The sequence below is a fragment of the Ruditapes philippinarum genome, unplaced genomic scaffold (assembly GCF_026571515.1).
Source record: "Ruditapes philippinarum isolate M1 unplaced genomic scaffold, ASM2657151v2 ctg1496_1_1_1_1, whole genome shotgun sequence".
Lineage (NCBI taxonomy): Eukaryota > Metazoa > Mollusca > Bivalvia > Venerida > Veneridae > Ruditapes > Ruditapes philippinarum.
This window is the reverse complement of record NW_026854151.1, coordinates 107,762-128,960: the sequence shown is the minus strand read 5'-3', so window position 1 is coordinate 128,960 and position 21,199 is coordinate 107,762. Positions and strand designations below refer to the sequence as shown.

The 21,199-nt window shown below is 31.4% G+C and overlaps 1 protein-coding gene across 1 annotated transcript in view; it reads right to left on the bottom strand.

Annotated features, from left to right (window-relative positions):
* Positions 1 to 812: 812 nt before the first annotated feature.
* LOC132739142 (MORN repeat-containing protein 1-like) overlaps positions 813 to 21,199 on the bottom strand; it is a gene marked incomplete at its 3' end in the record, with an annotated part of 33,157 nt that continues 12,770 nt past the window's right edge. Inside the window, 10 exon segments of the mRNA XM_060726795.1 lie at positions 813 to 942; positions 1,470 to 1,523; positions 6,028 to 6,069; positions 10,068 to 10,268; positions 11,294 to 11,461; positions 12,299 to 12,364; positions 13,984 to 14,105; positions 14,765 to 14,882; positions 15,973 to 16,189; positions 19,230 to 19,317. Of these exon segments, the coding sequence (XP_060582778.1) occupies positions 813 to 942; positions 1,470 to 1,523; positions 6,028 to 6,069; positions 10,068 to 10,268; positions 11,294 to 11,461; positions 12,299 to 12,364; positions 13,984 to 14,105; positions 14,765 to 14,882; positions 15,973 to 16,189; positions 19,230 to 19,317 (1,206 nt within the window).

The following is a 21,199-nucleotide window of genomic DNA, read 5'->3' as shown; positions in this document are numbered from 1 at the left end:
TGTAGAATTTCTGAATTCCACACATTCAAAAATCAAATATCTTATAAAAGAGTCAGTGCTTCCTGTAAGAGAACTGGAAAAAAAACATCTTCTAACAGAAAAAATTATTCCAATCTCTAAAATGTTTTCCTTTAATGCAGCTAAAATTTGAAAAAAAAGTTAAACAAAAGACTGAAAAAAAATACAACTGAGACACATAAAATAAAAGTAAAGATTTTTTTTTTAGTTTCAATCAACCATTACAGAGCAAACAAACATATATTTTCCATAGACCCCAAACTACCAAGTGACTAAATACATACTTTCTCTTCCTATAAATAAACATAATGAAATTGATAATTAAATAATACTTTTTTAAAATACCATAAATTAAAATCATTAATCAATTAAATAACAAAAAAAATCTAAAATTTTATTATGTTTCTTAAGAGAGAATACAATTTTCTGGGCTGATTTACTCTTTTAAAATGATGAATACAGGAAGAAATTTGGATGTGTTTTTTTTTCAAATTTAAATCAAAATTTTATTTAAAGTTTGAAATTTCATCCCTATGTTCCTGATGAATAAAATCAAAATACAGAAAAAAAGGGAAATTATTCTATATGTATGTTAAACATGAATCAGATATCATTAAATGAACTTCACTTTCTTAGTCTGGTGTAAGTCATTAAATTTTGGAAAATAAAACAATAAGTTCATGTAAATCTTAATATCATATCTATTATTCTATATAATGTCAAAAATATTGAAAATATATTAGATTAGTCCAAAAGAAAACAAATAAAGTTCCTTTTGAAAGCTTAATACTTACTTTGGTTTCACTTCTTTAGGTTTCTTTTCCCTCTTAGGCTTTTTCAATTTCATTAATATAAAGGCTGGATCTAAAGTTTTGCCCATGAATGGTGGGTTTGTAACATCATGCACCATTATAACATATTCACCTGAATTTTATATATATAATTTTATAACACACATATACATTATTTTAAACTGTGTCATGGTACTGAATTGTCTAATAGCTAGGAGATATTGTGTAAATGGCTGGGTAGTTCAGTCAGCACTGGTGCTGTACAGTGTTCAGAGGGTCCTCAAATATTTCAGTCCCAGTTAAGCTGCATTATATTTTTTCACTCTAGGACATTTTCTATGACCTTTGTGGCCAAGGGGAAGCATGATAACATATAGCTCCAAGTTGATTTATCATTGCTAGGAACTGCTTCACTGGAATATCACATCATTATAATATCACACACTGTCACACTTTACTGACACATCTGACTGACAAGTCCAAATACTAAAACTAAACCCATAATTCCAGGTGTAAACTTAGAAGCCTGCTTATTTCAATTTGTTTAATATTCATTGATATAACCTTGAGGAAATATGTATTACTTAAACAGGAATGTTTTTAAAGGACTATGACAATGTTATAAGGAGTAACTGTAACAAGTGTTCAGCTAATACTCACCGATCCTCGCGTACCTCTCATCATGTGATACACGGTTCAACCTCTTTGCCTCCACTGAAAACATCAATTAAAAAAGTATTGTCAAAATCTGAAACAGGAAGTTTAATATTTCAAGGAAAATCAGTATTCTCAATTGTGTCATCAAAGATATAATCTCTTCTAAATAGACTTTCTGACACCTAGGACACATTTTAAGATAATGCTCTTTTCAATTTTTACAGCAAAATTAGGTATCTTATAATTGTACCTTTAAAATGAAAATTTCAAAAATGCTTTATATAATAAAACTTTTAACATTTAATAACAATTGGTGCTAATTACTATATGGTGCTGTTACTCAATGACACCGAGTTATTAACAAAAGTTGTATAAAAATATTTCCCGTCTCCAAGACCACCAACATTTTTCTACAATCACCATGGAGATCTACCTTCAAATTAGTGACCTTAACCTTTAATAGATATACATTAAGGGCGTTTTTCGGAGTTTTCATGTAGACATATATGCATATATGTGATAAGTCAAAAACGAGAATAGTGACCCCAAATATTTTTTTTCACTTAAAATGGTTCTGTTATCATATTTCTAACAACATGCCAAGTTTAAAGAAATTCTATAGAACAGTTTTAATTTTGCCTAATATGTCTATGAACACTCCCAAAAACGTCCTTAATGTATTTCCAATTCTTTGAATACTTAAGAACAATAATACATTATATAAATAGTAAAGAATCACTTGAAATGTAAGTTATCAAGGTTGTGGCTGAATACCATAATTTTGACACATTAAAGGAAACATAAAATGTGCTGAAATAACAAAAGATTGTTCATCTGGGAAGCAAAATTCTTTGCCTATAAGTGCAAAGCGCTTATTGTATGCATTAATAAATAGGCAAATAAAATTTCTTTGAAATAATGTGACACAAGTTTTCAAATGAAAAAAAAAATAAGATATGAAATGAAAATATTAATGTTCTAAAACTCATATAACACATATGATATTATATTGGACAAGGTGTTATAAATTTCACATTTCCCGCTAATAACAAACCTTTTAAAAATATATAAAAATGTGTGCACTGAACAAAGTTACATTTTCACCCGTGTTAATGCAAATTGTACTTTTTTGTGCATTTACCAGTAAAATATATAATGAAAATTATTAAACAATAAAGTATTAAAATCATGACAATGATATACGAAACATAAGTTAGACATTTATTTTACTATAATTTACCCTCATAACTTTCAGTAGTTTCTGTTTCACTTTCTGAAAATTTAATATTAATAATATATCTCTATTCTTTGTAATTACGCATAAAGCTGTACAGATATCAGAATTGTTGATGTATGCATAACAACTGTTGTCTCTCTCTCTCTCTCTCTCTCTCTCTCTCTCTCTCTCTATATATATATATATATATATATATAATGTAAGATTTAAGTGAATACCTACAAATTAATAAACCATAACCTTATAACCCACCCGACATACATGTTTGGGTTGAATTTATTATTAACCCAAAAAAACAAACATTTAATTCTAATGGCCTGTGTCATGCGAATTACAAAACTAAACAAATATGTATTTTTAGAATATTGATCTACGAAACTTCACAATCATCGTATTCTCCAAGGTGTTTCCCCCCGGCATTGAAGTTTATCCACAAAAATTATTTTCAATATAAGTACAACAGATGAAAAATATTTAAGTCTGATGCAATTTAAAGCACCTTTATTTAAATAGAGGTTAAGTCAAGTTGACCTGAATTAACTTTATCTTTCAAAGGATTGACTGTTTTTATGGTGATTTAAAAAATATTTAGGATAGAAAATAAATCTGCTTAAAATAAAATAAAAAAAACTGCCCCACTCTTTTTTATAAATTGAACGTTACAGGTAAATTCTGATGGACATTTATAGAAATTTCCTTTGGCTATGTGATTTATTTATTGTTCATGCGATTCAAAGAAATTATGGCAAAATGTAAACTTATTTTGACTTTCACCTGTTTACTTACAATTATACCTTCGGATGGTCATTATGTCATTTTAAAAATATTCAGCAAAAATGCATTATAACTAACACTTTAACATCAAAATCACCTGCCTGTCGTGCAATTTTAAAATTCACTATGTTTAAAATTTATATGTATGTGATTTTAAATTCTTCCCAAGTGCAATTGACTCAAACACTTCAAAATTGTAAAACAAATTACATTGCCAAGTAAAAATCCCCAAAAACACTTCAATCATGTATGTCCAAAATTTGTGCAGTAAAACCTACTAGAACCTATCACTGAAAACCTGGATCTTCTTAAAGTATCTGAATAGTTAAATATATGTATTTACAATATATGACATAAAGTAACATTGCCAAATTAAATCTGAATTACTTCTACTTTTTTTTTCTATAAATTTAAACAGAAGGTAATATAATAATGGAATGTAACAGTGCAGGCTTGATTTGACTGGAGAGGATTTTACTAGACAATGATTAAATAAGGCATGTGACTTGTTTAGTAAAATCCTCGAGTTTCAGCCACTAAAATACCATTACAATGACAGTTACTGTTTTAATATAAACTGCCAACGAAATATAACTTCATATTGTACTGTAACGTCTTCATATTGTACTGTAACATTATTTCACATCAGCAAATTGTTCTTTTGAGGTCAGTAAGAAATTGTTTGGTTTCATTAATTACGACGATAAAAAGTTATATGCCGTTGATTGAACAATACCTGTATGATAATTAATGAGTAATTGCTCACCAGAGCTCGACTACTGAAGTGTTTATACACAATAGACACAGATATAAAATACTTTCATTGTTATCATCAGAAAATTCATTATTTATCATAATGTAACACATCAAACCTGCAATATCTAAAATAATTCAAGAAATTAAATAATGTGCCGTCAGTAAGGACAATGATTATTATACATGTAGGGAATGGACAAATTTTTGGTTGTGTAAATAATATGGGACAATGTTAAATTAATAACACGAAAAAATTATTTTGAAGGAATTCAGTTCCACATACATAATCCAACGACTGATTTACATAATGCATCTGTAAACAAGAGTGTTTAACAAAATCAATTATTGAGATAAAAAGGAAAATGTTAGAAAATTTTGAAAAGAAAAGTCAGTTGAATGTGACAAAATATGTAAATTACGTGAATAGTTATTCACTCGACGGTCAAGTAAAAAACTCCACAAATATTTGACATACTTATTCCAGCGATAGAGTAACGACTTTTCATGCGCATAGCATCTGAAAGAATGGTTTAACAAATTGATAACATATTAACTAAAAAAGACCCTGAACTTTTTATTCCGCGACTGAACATAAATTAGTTATAACATCTTCACTAATGAGCATGTGATAAAAAAACAAAACACATATTATTCCAAGAGGGCTTTCATTAAAATTTCACATCCACTTCTTTGTTTCACATAACTAAAAGAAGTTTAATTACCAAAAACTGGCAACAAAATACCCCTTAAAGCCAAACAACAGTTTTTAAATAATCTTTAAGCTATCTAAACTCCAATCTAATCATTTGGCTTTGGTGGTCAAGCACAACAATTTATTTTTCTTCCTAAACAAATTTAGAACATGAAAGTTAGAAAAAGCCCCCTCAGGCTAATGATATGTTTTAAATCAATGCTTCATAAATATAATTCTATAAAGTAAATGGCATGTTACTGTTAGTAAAATGAAATAAGGGAGAACTTATATGTATATACATGAATGACAGTTATAATTAAGTTATTCCTGATATATACATACATATATAACAGTATGTGGCATGCTATTAGTGTAGGATTTCTCAAAGTTTTTGTTGAACAAATTATTATTATTTTTTACTATTTTCTCCTACCGGAACTTTTCTTGCAATATCAGACGCTAAATTTTATTAACGTCAGATTCCCTATATGATCGTAAAGATGAACTATGAACTTGTCCCATTTTGTATTTAGAACTGTTTGCTTTGAATGTAATAGCTTAAAAGTTCCATTTTTGCTTTGAAACAAATTTACAGATTATGTTTAATAAATAAGAAAATAAGACAAAAAATTCAATTCAAAGTTTAAATATAAAATATTTTTGTATATGATGTCTTAGTCTAGTTTAAAAGATTTTTAACACAAACAACCTAGTTAACACAAAAAACACTATAGATAAAGAAAATCCAGAGTTGTATTACTTCCTTTATTGTTAAAGGGAGATAACATTTGTCTGCATGCTATAACAATAACATTTTAGTATTAACTCCCCTACCCATAAAATTCTGTTTAATTGGTCAGATACATTTAAAGTATTATATATACAATGAAAAGTCTCAGATAACGATGTAGGAAAATTCATAGAAGACATAAAAGTGTTCATTTAGTGATATAATTTCAAAATCTATGGATCAGATGATACTGATTTCAAATCTATGGATCAACTTTTCATTGTATCAATAAAAATATATCTGACCATTTTGTGGGACAGGATAAACTGATAAAAAAAGGAAATCTGATTCCTTAAATAAATCAACATACACATGCCAGCAACACTTTTTTTCCTGTAACCTATTGTTACATCTGAAATAATGTATACAAATATACATACAATATACAAATATATGAGCCGCGTCATGACAAAACCAACATAGTGGGTTTGCGACCAGCATGGATCCAGACCAGCCTGCGCATCCGCGCAGTCTGATCAGGATCCATGCTGTTCGCTTACAAACCCTATTACAAGTAGGGAAACTGATAGCGAACAGCATGGATCTTGATCAGACTGCGCGGATGCGCAGGCTGGTCTGGATCCATGCTGGTCGCAAACGCATTATGTTGGTTTTGTCAAGGCACGGCTCATATAATGACAAGTGGAAAATGATCTGAGAAATTATTAGGACAAAGTAAGCAAATATACAGACAATCAAGCATAAATAAGAATTTTGTGGTCATTTTTATATTAGTATATGACTGAAATGTTGTAGTATAAAAGTAATTTTAATGATAGATTATTGATCTTAATTAAAAATCTAGTTGATAAGGAAAGTTTGCACTTACAAGGTTTAATTTAGTTAAAACACTTACTGCAAAATCATTATTATTCGTGGGGCACTAATTTTTGTGGTTTTCGTGGGTTGGTCAATCCACGAATTTAAGATCCAACAAACTTTAATACTAACAAATAGGTCTTACAATGTTTTATTTCTAATCTCGTGTCTATATATAACAAACTTGCAGCCGATTATCGTGTTGCAAAGGTATATAGATAATCAGGTAAGATGCAGGTTTCATAAATAAGTAGTTTAGGGTTATAATATTTAACATAATATAATATTTAAGAAACTTGACAGAAACATTGATGAAATGTCTTCAAAATGCTTTCTAAAACTTCGGGGAAAAAATGTTGCTTCTGCATAAACACATAACGGGGACTATAAGAAAATAAAAATCAACGAATTTAAGAACCCACGAAAATGTCCTTTTTGACAAAAACCACGAAATTTCATGCCCTCGAATTTATGTGAATTCACAGTACCTTGCTTAATACCTTAAATGGACTTTGTCCATCTCTTAATCACAACAAAACTTTTCTTCAATTTTAGGGGACATTTCAAAACAAACACAGACTGAATAGTGAAACAGTGCACTGACCATGATCAGGCAACAAGGATGTGCCAGCTGGGTTGACACCGGTTGCATGGGCAGATTCAGTAGCTGGCAGCAAGTTAAAGATTAAACACATTAACTTGATTTTTAGCTTACAACTTATTTAAACCACCTCTCTCAATTCTGGTTCCTGGAACTAATCAGTGCTTAAGTGTCAGATCAGGACCATGTTTGTCTGTTTTGGTTTCAATCTGATTTTTTACACATTTTTTGGCATATCTCAGTGGTCAGAACTCCAAAAAGGCTTTCCTGGATATCTAACCATTAATAATTTAATACAAATTTCTTTGCAAGACCAACTACTGATTTCATATGATTTCTTGACCAGCCATAAGAGACAACGGCCATTAGACACAATGTCTGGGATCACTTGCCATAGAGAAATTTTCCTTGTCAGATCATGGACCCCTGAAGTACAAATTTGATGCTCTCCCTATTCATTTAAGCAGGTTATATTCAGGAACAAGGTAACAAGACCATGGCCTCAAATTATGATGAATGTATTACTTGAACAAAGTAACTAGCATTGATTCAAAATTGAAAATAAAGAACAAAATGTATTAATGTGAAAATAAAAACTCCCTGTAGATTAACTTAACATTATGATATGAAGCTTAAATAACCATCATACTACATTATGATGTGATGTTATTTGATTGTAACCTCACAATAAGCTTTTGTAAGTTATTATTAGCAGAGAAGAGCAGTATTAAGCTTATATTTAAAGCCCCTAATTTACTAAGTGGTGGTAAGTGATATCTTTTCAATAAGTGATGTGATATACCTGAAGTTTAGTTTAAGTTTACAGTAAAAAGTTTATTGTATTATGTTTCACTAAAGACAAATACTGATAGTCTGAGAATTATAAAGATATTTTAAATCTTATTAATATAGTTATTATGTGTTTATTTTAAGTAAGCATAATAACATCTAAAATAAATTAAAAATTGCATATTACTGGCATGCGAGCAGTTCCCGTACAAAAATCATAGTTACTTAAACATTATTTTTTATTACGATCACTCACCAAAATTTAAATGTTACACATCAATATTCGGCTCGTAACACAAATCATGGAAATTCCATCATGTTCTAAACATAGAATAACCCTTACTTATGAGGCCTCAAATGGGGTACCGAAATTATCCATTATTTTGTATGAAGAGAAGTAGTTCCCGTACATAAAATCTAACCCATTGTAATTATATAATTTTATTATATCGGACCTATTTTTCATTTACAATTGTTGAACAGACCATTATCTAAGAGATAAATGGATGTAATTCAGGAAATAGAGCGTAGACTAAACGCGGGTATCTATTATACCGGTACCATTACCCCAACGCATTCACATGCAATAGCATGCTTGTATGCATGATATTTTACGCATCAAAGCCATAAAATTATTTTATATAGTAATATTGGTCAAAATTCTGATAATTAAACAAGTTTTCATCACATTGCCTACTTATCTGTAAACAGGTGGTATTAGTGGAAAACCCTTTAACAAGCCTCACGTGTAAGTATTTTTGCGCATGCGCGCAAGGACGGAATCCCCCAGAGAAAACAAGGTCACGTTTTGACGACGCACAGGTGAAAGTGATTTAAAATGAGACTTTTTATACGTACTACCGAACTGACACTTAGATTTTGTCTTGTTTATGTATCTGCTTAATTTGAAATGAATTTTTGAAGAATGCAAGTAAAAATCAAGCGTTTAAATGAAAAATACGGGTACTGCTTCTGTACGGGAACTGCTCGCATGCCAGTACACATAAGTTGTGTGCAGAAATACATAAAATAAATATACTGAAAGTGCCTGTCTCACATGTAGTAGCAATTTTAAGAAGAAAAAAAATAGTACTCAAAACTATATTAATGAAGGGAAATAACTGTGATTTAATAAATTATTCTAATATAACAAACACCCCACTGCCAAAGGCATGCTTACAAATGTTAACAATTCTGTGAGAAAGACACTTTTTTAAACTAAATAAAAAAAAACACTACCTTGATCTGAAGTGAAATGTATAACGAAAACAAATGTTGAATTATTAATAAAAAAATAAATAAAATCAATGTTAAGTTTAAAAAAGGAAAATATGATATATGTTTGCTATAAATAACATCTGTCTTTTAAGTTTATTCATTAAGAAAATATAATTATAATTCACTGATTAGAGTAACAAGCCAACACTCAAGAATTTAGTGCTGGTGTGTATACAAGAAATGTTTATGTAATTTGGTATCAGTACTAACTGATTTCTTACAGACTTCTGCTGATTTGAACTAATTGAAGTCATGATTTGCCTTAGTTTTGCACAGGCAACCTTACCAAGGTTTGAGTTTTCAACATATCCCTGAGATTTAAAATCATGACCTTCCTTTGAATTTTTTAACTGTCAAAGGTTTGAAATTGTTGTCTGTCCAGGTTTAAACATGCAACCTACCCTGGTTTTAAATACTGATCTTTTCTGAGTTTCAACTCACAACATACCCAGACTTTAAACTGGTGACTATCTTATGGGTATAACTTTGGGACCTGCTAAAAGTTTGGACTTAAGTCCTGCAAATGGTTTGAAATCCGGACCTGTCCATGGTTTGAATGCATGCCTTGTCCAGTGTTTGAACTTTTGAAATGTCCTGAACTATTACTTTATCATTACCTCTTGAGTCTCAACTGTTGGCTTTAAGTATTTAAATAAATACTAGAAATGCAATTTCATTATTTTTTCTTTTAAAAATGAATGCGTTATTTAAAATGAACACATGTGCTTTACTAATGTAGAAAAAACAAAACAAATAATACAAATATAAAATTGGAAAGTAATGAAAACAGAAAAATTTACTTCAATGAAAACTTAACTGATAGTTAAACAATTAAATATGCAAGTAATGAACTGTGATCCCACCTTGTTTATTTTGACGAGCCCTAAGTTTCCTTTCCTCTTCATCAAGAGCAACAAAAGGCGGGAACCTGGGAGGGGCTTGAGCAAGCTGAATGTTTTTCCACTCACATTCACCCTTTTCTGAGCGTTTATTGGACACAGGTGGTGGTAATGGGCGTGAATCTTTCTCTAATAATGAGCTTTCAAGCATTGAAGCTGGAGTAACTGAAAAGAAAATTTGAAAAGTTTATCAAAAGAAAATATAAAATTCTATGTTAAGCATTCCTCTAAAAAGGTTAAAAATCTTAAATCTATATCTGACAATGATTTACAGCACATTACCCTTGAAAAAAGTTCCCTACATTACAAATGACATAGTTAAAGGCACATTATCCTTCAGAAATGAATAATGTTTTACTTCTTTAAAAAGAGCAAATATGAATTTTATAACAATTAAATAATGGTTTTAGAGCATGTAAGATACGTGTTACCTGAAGAAAGTAGCAATGAATGTAAAATAATGTGTCATAAAAGTAGCAAAATGTAAACAAAGAAGTATTTTGACTTCCACACAAAATAATAAATCACTATAATCTTATGCATTACCAAACAGCAAGAAAAGAAAAAGATTGTTCAGGTAATTGGTCTATGAGTAACTTTTTGAAAATGTCAAGATGCTTAAATTCAGCAGTCAACAGTATAAAGACTGGATCTATTTGATGGGAAAGACTCTAACAGATAACATAGGCAAGTCCTTATTCTTCTCTAATGAGTTTATACTGTTACAATGAGCACAGGCCTGATGTTAGACCAGACATGGGTGTTACAATAAGCACTGACCTGATGTAAGACTAGACATGGGTGTTACAATAAGCACTGACCTGATGTAAGACCAGAAATGGGTGAAACAATAAGCACTGACCTGATGTTAGACCAGACATAGGTGTTACAATGAGCACAGGCCTGATGTAAGACCAGACATGGGTGTTACAATAAGCACTGACCTGATGTAAGACCAGACATGGGTGTTACAATAAGCACTGACCTGATGTAAGACCAGACATGGGTGTTACAATAAGCACTGACCTGATGTAAGACCAGAAATGAGTGAAACAATAAGCACTGACCTGATGTTAGACCAGACACTGGTGAAACAATAAGTACTGACCTGATGTAAGACCAAACATGGGTGTTACAATAAGCACTGACCTGATGTAAGACCAGACATGAGTGTTACAAAAAGCACTGACCTGATGTAAGACCAGACATGGGTGTTTCTGGTATACTTGTTTGTCTCTCTAAGGCACTTTCTAATCTTTGTTCTGTCTGTGCGGTCTCTGACATGACACTTTCTTTACCAGTTTCTTCCTTGCCCTCCTCCAACTGTTCTGTTATAGCATTCTCACCATTTTCTTCAGCTTTAATCATGTAAATAATAAAAATCAATGAAATTTCTAATGAGTTTTTCCTCACAATATATTCTCCATACATATCTATTTTAACTTTTCATAAAAGATGCTTAATGAATCAATTAAGGGGCACCCTACAATGAATGTTTAATCAATCAGTTACAGACATGATTACTGACTTCATTGCATTAGTAAATTTTCTACATGTACATATATCTATTGATTTCCTTACCCAGTATATCAACATAATATACTGACTTAAAATCAATTACTTATAAATCAAGTCTATGAGTATAGTTCAAGAAAAAAAATTGATAATTCAAAAATGACACCTTGATAAAAATTGAGTTATTATGCAGTTTATTACAATCAGGAAACTGAACATATGATTATCAAAACTTGATATATTTTGAGCTATGACATAATTAATTGTAACAAAGGCAAAAGATTAATTGGGACTTCCTAAAATGTGATACTAATAAGCAGCTTTCAAATTATGCTTGTATGGAAGATATAAGGTCTCCAAATATCATGCAAAAGTGAGATCCAAAGTAAAATCAACAACATACCTTAATGAGGTACATGTATGTGGTTTGATTTTTTTTTACATCAAATCAAACAATAACAAGGATGTGAATTAAATTAAGGGGAAAATGTATGTGGTTTGATTTTTTTTTACATCAAATCAAACAATAACAAGGATGTGAATTAAATTAAGGGGATGGGAAAGTTAGATGGTGAAGGCTGGTAGTAAGAAATTATAAACATTCTGCTGTGAAAGGGAGTTATAAAATAACAGTGGTAACATAAATTGTATGTGATTGTTTGATTCACAACGGAACATACTTGCACTTATCAAGCTTAATGAACTATTCATACTGACAAGGGTTGGTCTACGAGAAATATTAAATTCTGAAAATAAATGTATAGCAGTATGCCACAGAGGTAATTAAATTATGTGTTATATCATATATACATTGTAATAAGCTTGGTATTATAACTCAAAGGATTCTCCTTATATTCCTCAATTAGATTTTATATCTACACTAAGAGGAGCAGGAAATAAAAAAAAAATATAAATAAATAATTGAAAATAAAATAAAAACTTATAATTTGCCATACTTATAAAAAAAGCTTAAAAGATCATATCAGTCTACACATATATGATAAAATACTAAAAAAAATCCTTTTCCAGTACAAAACAAGAGCTGTCCGTAAGACAGCGCGCTCGACTTTTTTATTGCTTGCCAATAAAAAAAGTTTTTGCAGTAAAAGGCAATACAAGAATCTCTGTATTTTTAAAGTGAACAATGGCCATGAGCATTAAGATATTTAGTGAAGAATTATTTTACTGAATTGTGTAACTTGTCCACCAATCAAATAGGCGAGATAAAATGTGAAATATGCATATACTACTGATTTTAATTTCAAGTACAAAAAGAGAAAAATAACTAGTTGTTTGATACCCTTGAATATTACAGCAATGTTTATATGACATAATTTATGGTAAAGTGAACAAGTGGATAGGAATGAATTTTTTTAGATTTTTTAAGTTTTTTAGTGCTTGCCTATAATACAAAACATTGACAGTTAAGGGCCATAATTCAAATAAAATCTTTGACAGAATTACCTTCTCCTGGACATGTTTGGGAATCATGATTGTAAACAAGTATTCCAACTTTCAAATTAATATCTCAAACAGTTCAGTCAAAAAGTGGACTGGTACTAAAAACTTAACCAAGATTCTAAGTCGATAAAAGGCCTTAATTTTTAAAACAAATCCTTGACAGAGTTACCTTCTCTTGCGTACAGATGGGGGTAATGATGTGAAATAGCATTAAAAGTTTCAAAGCAATATCTCAAAGGGTTAAGGCAATAAGTGGATTTTACCCATATTCAATGTATTTTCTAAGTCAAAAAGGGCATAATTCTGTCAAAAACCTTGACAGAGTTATGTCCTCTTGTCTGTTGATGAAGGTCGTGATGGTAAACAAGTATGGTCAGTTTCAAAGCAATACCTCCAATGGTTTTGAAATAAAGTGAGGTGGTACAAAAAACTTAACCAAGCTCAATACACTTTCTAAGTCAAAAAAGGGCCATAATTCTGTCAAAAACCTTGACAGAGTTATGTACTCTTGTCTGTAGATGGAGGTTATGATGGTGAACAAGTATGGTAAGTTTCAAAGCCATACTTGTAATACTTCTGAAATAAAGTGGGGTGGTACGAAAAACTTAACCAAGGTGTGACGCCAACGCTAACGCCGACGCCGACGCCGGGGCGAGTAGGATAGCTCCCCTTTTCATAGAAAAGTCGAGCTAAAAAGGAATAATAACCAAATAACCAGGATTTTCAAAATTGAATGTTTTCCAGTAATTGTTGAGGGACAACATGTTTGTCAAAGTAATAAAAAGAATATATACTGCCACCTACTTGTACGGAAAATAAAAAACATTGATGCAGTACATAACATTGTATATTTCATTTCTAGGATCAGAAAAACGAATCTTGGTTACACAAATAATTTTCTCACCTAATTTATTTACATCATCAATGACATCTTCATTCTCTTCCCTGAGTTCCTCGGGCTCATCTTCATCAGGTTCATCCTCCTCTATAATAAAATCTGTCAGTGGGTATTGTAGCACTTCGTAACTGAAATATAAAATATACATACATGAGATTTATATTCAAATCTGTTCCATTTATTATATGCATAAAATAAACAAATATTCTTAATTTATTAAGCATTCCTGAAGTTATCAAAACCACTTGCAGCCAGTAACACCTGCTTAAGAACTTTTGAAATATCTACAAAATTAATAAACAAGCCATACAAACACGAAAATTTACTACAACATTGTACAAAGAAATTGAACAAATGATCTAAAAGAACCAGATTTTTTTTTTAAATGAGACGGATCACAATTCCTACATGAAAAATTCTGTCATAAAACACTTATTCATTGTAAGTACATTTTAAAACCTGGTAGTATAAACTGGTAGTAAAATCTGATAGTAAAACCTGGTAGTATAACTTGGTAGTATAACCTGGTAGTAAAATCTGATAGTAAAACCGGGTAGTAAAACCTGGTAGTAAAACCTGTTGGTATGAACTGGTAGTAAAACCTGGTAGTAAAACCTGTTGGTATGAACTGGTAGTATAACCTGGTAGTATAACTTGGTGGTATGAGCTGTAGTACAAACTGGTAGTATAACTTGGTGGTATAACCTCATAGCAAAATCTGGTAACGTTACCTGGTAGTAAAACATGGTAGTTAAACCTGGCTGTATAACCTGATAGTAAAACTTACTATGGTGTAGTCATTGGCTTCTCCTCATATTCCTCTATTAGATCAAACAATGCTGTGCCTTTCTTTGCTTTGATATGTTTAAATCCTGCAGTGATGCGTAACTCTCTCCGACTGTCAACTATAATATATGTAAACTAAAATATATGGAACACCTCCTGATGATGCATTAATATCAAAGACACATGATGAAACACATTCCCTAGAAACTGACTTAAATATCAACTTTGTTTAGAAAAAACAGCACACATACCATAAAATTGATTATTTGAGATTGTGAATGTTCAAAATATTGGAAACGATACAAAAGTTTATTTTCAATATGATAAAGTGGGATTACTCTACATAATACTGATCATTCAGTCATTCCCCTCGTCCTACAAATGTACCTTGTCCCCAAAAACAAGTATACCAAGAATGACAGTTTTCAAAATTTTCTATCAGTTGTCAATTTTTACAAATATTCCCATTGAAAAAAAGGCATAATTCTTAAAATATTGTATTTTACAATTAGCAGATTGTCTTACAATGCACATAGTTTTATTCAGCATTACAAATTCTGTGTGAAAACCTTTGATAGTTTTCATATCGTTGTGCTAAATAATAAATTTTGACAAATATTTAATTTTTCAGAAGGGTACCACATGTCTAACAATTGTGTCTTGTTATAATAAGCAAGAAATCAAAGTTTCATGTTGATACTGTTAATAGTTTTGAAATCCCTCTCCTTAATGAAATTCAATAATTTTTGCCAAAAATTTTAAGTAAAGAAGGGGCATTACTGGAAAAATATAACTTTTAGAATAATGCCTACTGTCTTACAATTGAGCCTTATCATGATAAGAAAGTTATGCAAGAACAATGCTGATACCTTTAAGTGTTTGAGAAATAGTCTACATGAAAGTTTTTGCATGACAAAAATGGTGACTCAACAATTATAAAAGGTGACTTTTTCTTCAGAGCAGACAAGCTTATAATCTATTATCAACCAGAATCATAAATAAATATGCCCATACCTTTATATTAAGGGTGTATAAAATTGACAATCAGATTCTCAAAAATCAAATAATCAGATTGATCCTTGATATATTTTCAAACTTAAAAACATTTGCATTGAATTCTGAAGAACCAAATATTCAAAGATATCTCAAAGGGGCATACACAAAAAGTAATGACATATCATAAAATCTTTTCCTTTTTGTTTTTGTTACCTTCAACAACTTCTCCACTCTCTGTTACACATTTCACATGGATATCAAATGGTTGTCCGAGTATGATTTCTACCGGTTCTTTCCCAGTAGAATTTACAATGACTAGTTTTGTTGGTAAAACAGTTGGACTTCCATTGACCCAGCAGCCATTGTACACGAGGCCAGAGCAATGCCTCATAGTACCTTCACCATTAAAATTGTCATCTTCAAACTCGCCCTGTATAAAAACATATCTATACAAATAGTTATCTCTTCAATGGAAATACTTACTGTTCATTGTATAGTTTTATTATGCTATCATTTATGCATACATTATCACGTGCATATGAATTTCATGATACAACATCTGTAATTTCCAAATACTTTATGAGAACTTATCTGGAATACTTGTTTGTAAATTCAATAAATAACCTTATTTGCAATGTTAAGCATTGGCTTTATACTACAGAGGAAGCAGTTACAAGTCCATCAGATTATAAACATTTTCTTTTATAATTGCCTTATCTTTTTTTAAACACTTTATGTATTATTTCAGGCACAAGTGGGCATCTATATAGAACTACCTGCCTTAAGAAACCTAGCCAGCCTACATAGCTCAATTGGTAAGAGCGCGAGATTTTTAATCATGACATAGTGGGTTTGATTCCTTTTCTAATCAGTCTTTGGGATGAGACTTTAAATGGAGGTCCTGTGTATGAGTGCTTAAAACACATGACATGCTAAAGAACCAGAAGCTTCTGGTATTGGGACATCTTTCTGTATATTGCACTGTCCTCCAAAATATAAAATGACTAAAACTCTTCTTGAGGACTCGCCCATATGGGCAACCGATGGCAAGTATATATAAATTCAAATAGACACAAAAGAAGCCTAGCTGGATAAATATAAATTTAATGGTTTTAAAATTTCTAGATTTAACACTTAACCTGCTGGAACCAAAAGTGATCAGTGATTAGCAGCAGGACGAACCTGTACATCATGCAGTCTGACCAATCTCTATACTGTTGGCTGACCATACAACTTCAAATTTTCATTTTGTTATATATATCATTTCCAAAACGTGAATTTGGACAAGTCCATTTAACCCATTGCTTCATGAGCATTTTGTGAAAAATGGCTGTTTTCATTGAAAAGTCTCCCGTTACAAGTTCAAATTGCTATAATACTATAAAAACTGCTTCAACACTAATCAAACTTGGCACAAATGTTGACTGGACAATTGCCCTTGCAACAACATGCTCAGGCTTAAATTTTCTGTTACCATGGCAACGAGGGGACATCTCAAAATTGCCAAAAATCACTATTTTGCGTTGATTTTTTCCATCAAAATTGATTTCAAAGTGCTGCAACTTCTCAATGGATTGACATAGAGTCAAATGCTTTTCAGCGTTGGTTACACGTTACCTTATGATCAATCTGGGGTCATTTACAGCCTGTCACAAGTCCAAAATTTTCTTGGCGATGAGGGGGACTCCGCCCCCCTTCAAACCCCCCAAACAGAAGGGGGTACATCCCCCTTCTGGCAACCCCCTGATGTATCTTTTGGTTGGGGGGCCGCGCCGAAAAAGAGGTCACTTTTTTTAACAACATTTCTCAAACAAAAACAAGTGTTTGGGGCCTAAATAAGGCATTTTTTCATCATTTGAGACAACAAAAAAGGGGGGGGTGAAAAAGGCGTTAAAAGGCGTGTATATGAAGTAATGGGTTAACAGAAAATGATGAAAATACTTGAAATTACCCTAAATCGCGTTTTTTCATGTTTACACATGGCCTGTCATATAAATTTGAAGAAAAATTGATGTTTTGTAGATTTTTTTATTTTTTTCATTAACCCATTGCTTCATGAGCATTTTGTGAAAAATGGCTGTTTTCATTGAAAAGTCTCCCGTTACAAGTTCAAATTGCTATAATACTATAAAAACTGCTTCAACACTAATCAAACTTGGCACAAATGTTGACTGGACCATTGCCCTTGCAACAACATGCTCAGGCTTAAATTTTCTGTTACCATGGCAACGAGGGGACATCTCAAAATTGCCAAAAATCACTATTTTGCGTTGATTTTTTCCATCAAAATTGATTTCAAAGTGCTGCAACTTCTCAATGGATTGAGATAGAGTCAAACGCTTTTCAGCGTTGCTTACACGTTACCTTATGATCAATCTGGGGTCATTTACAGCCTCTCACAAGCCCAAAATTTTCTTGGCGATGAGGGGGACTCCGCCCCCCTTCAAACCCCCCAAACAGAAGGGGGCACATCCCCCTTCTGGCAACCCCCTGATGTATCTTTTGGTTGGGGGGCCGCGCCGAAAAAGAGGTCACTTTTTTTAACAACATTTCTCAAACAAAACCAAGTGTTTGGGGCCTAAATAAGGCATTTTTTCATCATTTGAGACAACAAAAAGGGGGGGGGTGAAAAAGGCGTTAAAAGGCGTGTATATGAAGTAATGGGTTAACAGAAAATGATGAAAATACTTGAAATTACCCTAAATCGCGTTTTTTCATGTTTAAACATGGCCTGTCATATAAATTTGATGAAAAATTGTTGTTTTGTAGATTTTTTTATTTTTTTCATTAACCCATTGCTTCATGAGCATTTTGTGAAAAATGGCTGTTTTCATTGAAAAGTCTCCCGTTACAAGTTCAAATTGCTATAATACTATAAAAACTGCTTCAACACTAATCAAACTTGGCACAAATGTTGACTGGACCATTGCCCTTGCAACAACATGCTCAGGCTTAAATTTCTGTTACCATGGCAACGAGGGGACATCTCAAAATTGCCAAAAATCACTATTTTGCGTTGATTTTTTCCATCAAAATTGATTTCAAAGTGCTGCAACTTCTCAATGGATTGAGATAGAGTCAAATGCTTTTCAGCGTTGCTTACACGTTACCTTATGATCAATCTGGGGTCATTTACAGCCTCTCACAAGCCCAAAATTTTCTTGGCGATGAGGGGGACTCCGCCCCCCTTCAAACCCCCCAAACAGAAGGGGGCACATCCCCCTTCTGGCAACCCCCTGATGTATCTTTTGGTTGGGGGGCCGCGCCGAAAAAGAGGTCACTTTTTTTAACAACATTTCTCAAACAAAACCAAGTGTTTGGGGCCTAAATAAGGCATTTTTTCATCATTTGAGACAACAAAAAAGGGGGGGGGGGGTGAAAAAGGCGTTAAAAGGCGTGTATATGAAGTAATGGGTTAAGGAATCCAGCAGATTAAATGGTTGAAGGACCTAATGTTTTATATAATATACCTCATAAACAGTTCCATCCACATATCTCATATCACCAACACCATGTCTCATGTCACTCTCCCAGTCACCTTCATACTTATCTCCCTTACTGAAAAAATATTAAAAAAACATATAGTCATTTATTAGTGAACAAATATTATTCACTGGGAAGAATGAATGTTATTTACCAACATATGAAACAAAAAGTAAAATAACTCTTAGTGTTAGCAAGCAGTGATTGTGTTACCTTGACCTATGTTTGGGCATTATATAAAATTCTTAAAACTCAACTGGACAGTTCTGACATCACAGAAATGATGAGAATTCATTACATAAATTCAGGATGGCCATAAAGTAAATAACTAATGAATAGATTAAATGTCAATATAACACCATTTTTCATTTTTGCCACATACAAATACAAGATTGAAATGTCTCTCTATTTTTGCTGAAAGATAATACCATTGTGTATAAAGCTCTTTAAAGAAGAATATTAAACTATCTTGCTTACCTTGTTGAAAAAATTTCATACTTATATTGTATAACTATATTTACTGAATGTCAAAACTTGATATCTATTTCTTTTCATTAAGAACACATCAGTTTTTTTCTCATTTCAAAGCATTACATTATCTCCTTTGTAGAGGAATATAATATCATATTTACCTCATGTAATAGAGAGCATATCACAAATAGTTAATAATAAGTGTCTTCATTATATATAAAAGGTAGACTGTATTGAAGAAATACTTATTAATTACTTCATTAAACTGACAAATGCCTCCTGTCACATGTTTATATTACCTATACACATGTCAAAATCCATAATGGATCACCACTAAGTCGCTCAATTATATTTTAATCATATTGCAAAAACTCTCATTTCAATAGCTCTAAGTGGGTATCAGAATTTTTTGTTGTTTCTAAAGGAAAACAAAATATTCAAAAGGACCTCACACCAAACAAAAAAAGAATTGCAGCAATCAAAGTCAATCTAAGTGCCAATAAATATCAAAAATAAACAAATGCCATTTTTCCACACTGAAATATGACATCAATTTACACTATTACACCTTCCCAGTGTTCCTGAATTCTTAGTATAAACAAGAAACTTAGTGCCAACTTTTTCACATGAATGATGCGTATAAGCTAAAAATTGTCTGTAAAATAAACATGTATATATGAGAGAACAATGCATACATAATAAGCAGAAAGAGATGTGACAAAGCAAAAGAATTTGGAAATATATCTTATATTAGAAAGTCTTAGATTGAAATATATTTTTTTCTTTCAATCAAACTATTTATATAGGTCTCTCATCAATATCACGTTAACTTTGTACACAGAATGTGAATAAAATAAAAACACTGTTCAAAGAATAGATTTTATTAAATATACTCAATTTATTTTATCACAAAAACTAATGAAAAAAAAATGGAAATGATACCAATTTTATTACCAGATTTTATTTGTTTTAGAAACATGAATTGTTATTTTTTCACTAGCTATTTGGAAAAGGGTACATGTATTATAAATATAATACAGCAGACACACAGTCTACTTACTTTATATAAAATTTATGAAAAGAGAGAATTTTTGCGAAAAACAATTACTTTATAAAGAAGTTTTTTTTTTAATTTAAGTCAATCTCTTTAAAGTCTTCAAGAAATGCATGAAAATAACAAAAACTGTGTCAGCCATTGGTTATAAAACTTTAGACTGAAAACCAGGGCTGCGTTTCATGGAGAGTCCTAAGTCTTAAGTTTGTCTTAAGTTAAAAAATTGTGACAATTTTGCGTTTCAAAGAAAGTCTTAAAAAAGGTCCTAACTTATGACTCCTAAAGTTATGACCAAAAACAGTCCTAAGTCTAGGAGTGTTTTAAAGGTATCTTAAGATTGTCCTAAGTCAAAACCACTCCAAAATCAAACAACTTTTTGTTGAATTTTGTTTTGAAAACTATCTAGAATGATAGATAATGGTCTAACTAAGA